This window comes from Priapulus caudatus, unplaced genomic scaffold, assembly GCF_000485595.1.
Source record: "Priapulus caudatus unplaced genomic scaffold, Priapulus_caudatus-5.0.1 Scaffold325, whole genome shotgun sequence".
In the NCBI taxonomy this organism is placed as follows: domain Eukaryota; kingdom Metazoa; phylum Priapulida; class Priapulimorpha; order Priapulimorphida; family Priapulidae; genus Priapulus; species Priapulus caudatus.
The window spans coordinates 276,814-279,446 of NW_014577386.1; the positions used below are offsets into that span (position 1 = coordinate 276,814).

The window sequence follows — 2,633 nt, forward strand, 5'->3', positions numbered from 1 at the left end:
AAATCGGGATCCTCTTACCTCTTCTTCTTCCTTCTTTTTTTTTTCTTTTTTTTTTTGAATCTCAGGGGGGATATTTGTACAGGCCATCCCCCCTCCTTCAAGAGCAGGGGGGGATGCATCCCCATCCCCCCGAGATTTACGCCCGTGTTAGTGACTGCATGCGAAGCGGGGACGCGGGGTGCTCGAGGGGGGGTGTCCCCCATCGAGTTTGAAAGAAAAATGAAAATAACGCCTAAAAATACCGCATTTCCTTGCACATTTTTCTGTATTATATCATATTTTACTTGTTGTTGTTTCATTAAAATCATAATGAGTTGTCATGAGTTGCCACCACGAGCACACATTTACACAATTTCCTGATTACACAATATGGATTACAGTATGAGAGCGAAGATACTTATAGTTACGACATCGCGATTCGCGAGCATGCAGCAAATCGATTTTGAGGTTCTCTATCTCATTTCATTGTACACACTCCTTACCCTGCGTTATAGGCTACCTTGTTCTTACAGCTCGGGAGGGGGTGTTTACAAATACTAAACTTAATAAACAGGATAATAGGGCCCTTCTGTTCTCTCTCCCTCTCTTTTTCCCTCTTTCTCTCCCTCCTCTCTCTCACACACACACACACTCTCTCGCTCTCTCCCTCTCCCTTTTCTCCTCTCCTCTTTTTTTTAAATGTTTGTTTAGGACAGAGGAAAGGGGGGTGTTTAACACCCCAAACACCCCCCCCCACCTGCGTACGCCACTGGTCGCGCATACCTAGTAATAGTAGCACAATCTCCGACATGAAGTAATAATATTCTGTCAAAAAAATCAATGAATGGATGGATGAATCGATAGCTATGTATGGATACATGGATGGATGGAAGGATGGATGAATAGATCGATGCATGGATGGGTGAATATATGGATAGATGAATAGATGGATGGATGGGTGGCTTAATGGATTGATCGAAGGATAGATAGATGGATGGATGGATGAACGGACACGGCTCCGCGATGAACCATGTGCGCGATGAGTAAAGTTCCTATTTTATCGGTAGGTTTATCTGTTTGCCGCTTAGTGTCGCTAGCATCGCCGGCAGTCTTGAGCGGTGACAGGCATGTGTCAATGTGTAAGTAAACATTTGTTGTTAGGTACAGGCAAGCAGGTTCATCGACCACAGTGGCGTTGCATCGAAACTGTTTGTGAAAGTAAATAGGGCCTACTCTCGAGGCAAATTTGACTCGTCTCTACGGAGGACAATTACCTGTCACTATGATGAAACATGGAGCGAAGTTCGCCTGTACACATGCTAAAACTGTTCACGCAGGATTGGGTCAACACAATCTCACGCAGGATACACGTGGGCTTACACCTAGCCGGATTTTTACGTGTAGCACCGCACGGTATTTCAGCGCTACCAGTTTGCCGTTAAATCGTAACCGCGACCAGGAGGGGATACACAACAGTGAGATTATGCACTGATAGCATGATAGCCATGCATAGAACTGTACATATATTCCAGTTTACATAGCTTTACTGGTGTAGCCCAGTATCCCAGGCACTTGGGATAGAGTCAGTAAAAACTGAAAATAATATTCATGAACGCACATTTACAGTGCGGGAGCGGCTAGTTTTTGTGAAAGCAATTAAGTTGGTATATACAGTGACACAACAGTGGAAGTGTAATTGAGGGGTAGTATTTGTGAATCACTGAATGTGCGTATTTCATATTATTTTCAGTTTTTATTTTTTACTGACCGATCTGCATGTCCCAAGTGCCTGCATGTGGTGTAGCCATTGGTGTGTGCTACTATAAGGCTCATAGGGTCTATGTCCCCCAGGGTACTGCCGGAACTAGCTCTAGTACTATAGCCCGCTTACATTAACTGCCGCTGGCAGCGGCAGTTAATGTAAGCCGGCTATAGTACTAGAGCTATGCCGGAACGTACCCTGGGTACGGTCCGGTATACCGGAACGTACCCTGGTCACTATTTGATAGGGTTAGGATTAAGGTTAGGGTTCGGGTACGGGTTAGGGAGTAGGCGTAGGCGACTCACTAGACTCGTTAGTGGAGTAGGCGAGGTACGGTCCGGCATATTAGATAGTACCAGGGTATGTTCCAGTATACCGGACCGTACCCAGGGTACGGGGACATAGACGTCCTATGGCGGCTATGCTAAGGCCACTAGGGTCTTGTCCTGCCAGGGTACTTTCGAACGTACCCTGGTACGTCGGTATACGCGAACGTCGCTGGTCACCTAATTTGATATGGCCGGACGTACCTCGCCTAATCATCTAACGAGTCTAGGGAGTCGCCTACCTACTCCCTTAACGCTAACCTTAACGCCTATCTAAGCCCTATCCTTAACCGCTAACCCTCATCTAAGCCTAATCGCATATCAAATAGTGACCAGGGTACGTTTCCGGTATACAGAGCCGTACGCCAGGGTAGTTCCGGGCAGTCCGCTGGGGACATAGACGCCTATGAGCTATCATACTGACAAGTGGCGTATTCGAATTGAATCGAACAGGTGGGCGAAATGTAGGACCTACTTGGCCACAGGCCCTGGAATGGTAAATATAACATGGATGTATATTACTAGCAAAGTCTTGAATGTTCTCTATTCTATTCGCCGTATATCAC

General features: G+C 46.3%; 1 protein-coding gene across 6 annotated transcripts in view; it reads left to right on the forward strand.

Moving 5' to 3' along the window:
* Positions 1–1,082: 1,082 nt before the first annotated feature.
* The window catches only part of LOC106809070 (2-aminoethylphosphonate--pyruvate transaminase-like), a 9,797-nt gene continuing 8,246 nt past the window's right edge, over positions 1,083–2,633 (forward strand). For 3 of the 6 annotated variants that reach the window (XM_014812012.1, XM_014812019.1, XM_014812017.1), the window contains exon 1: positions 1,151–1,454. In XM_014812012.1, the coding sequence (XP_014667498.1) occupies positions 1,262–1,454 (193 nt within the window). In that variant the 5' untranslated portion in view covers positions 1,151–1,261. Of the gene's footprint in view, positions 1,119–1,150; positions 1,455–2,521; positions 2,564–2,633 lie in introns of those variants that run through there. The other 3 variants (XM_014812016.1, XM_014812014.1, XM_014812018.1) reach the window with 3 other exon arrangements.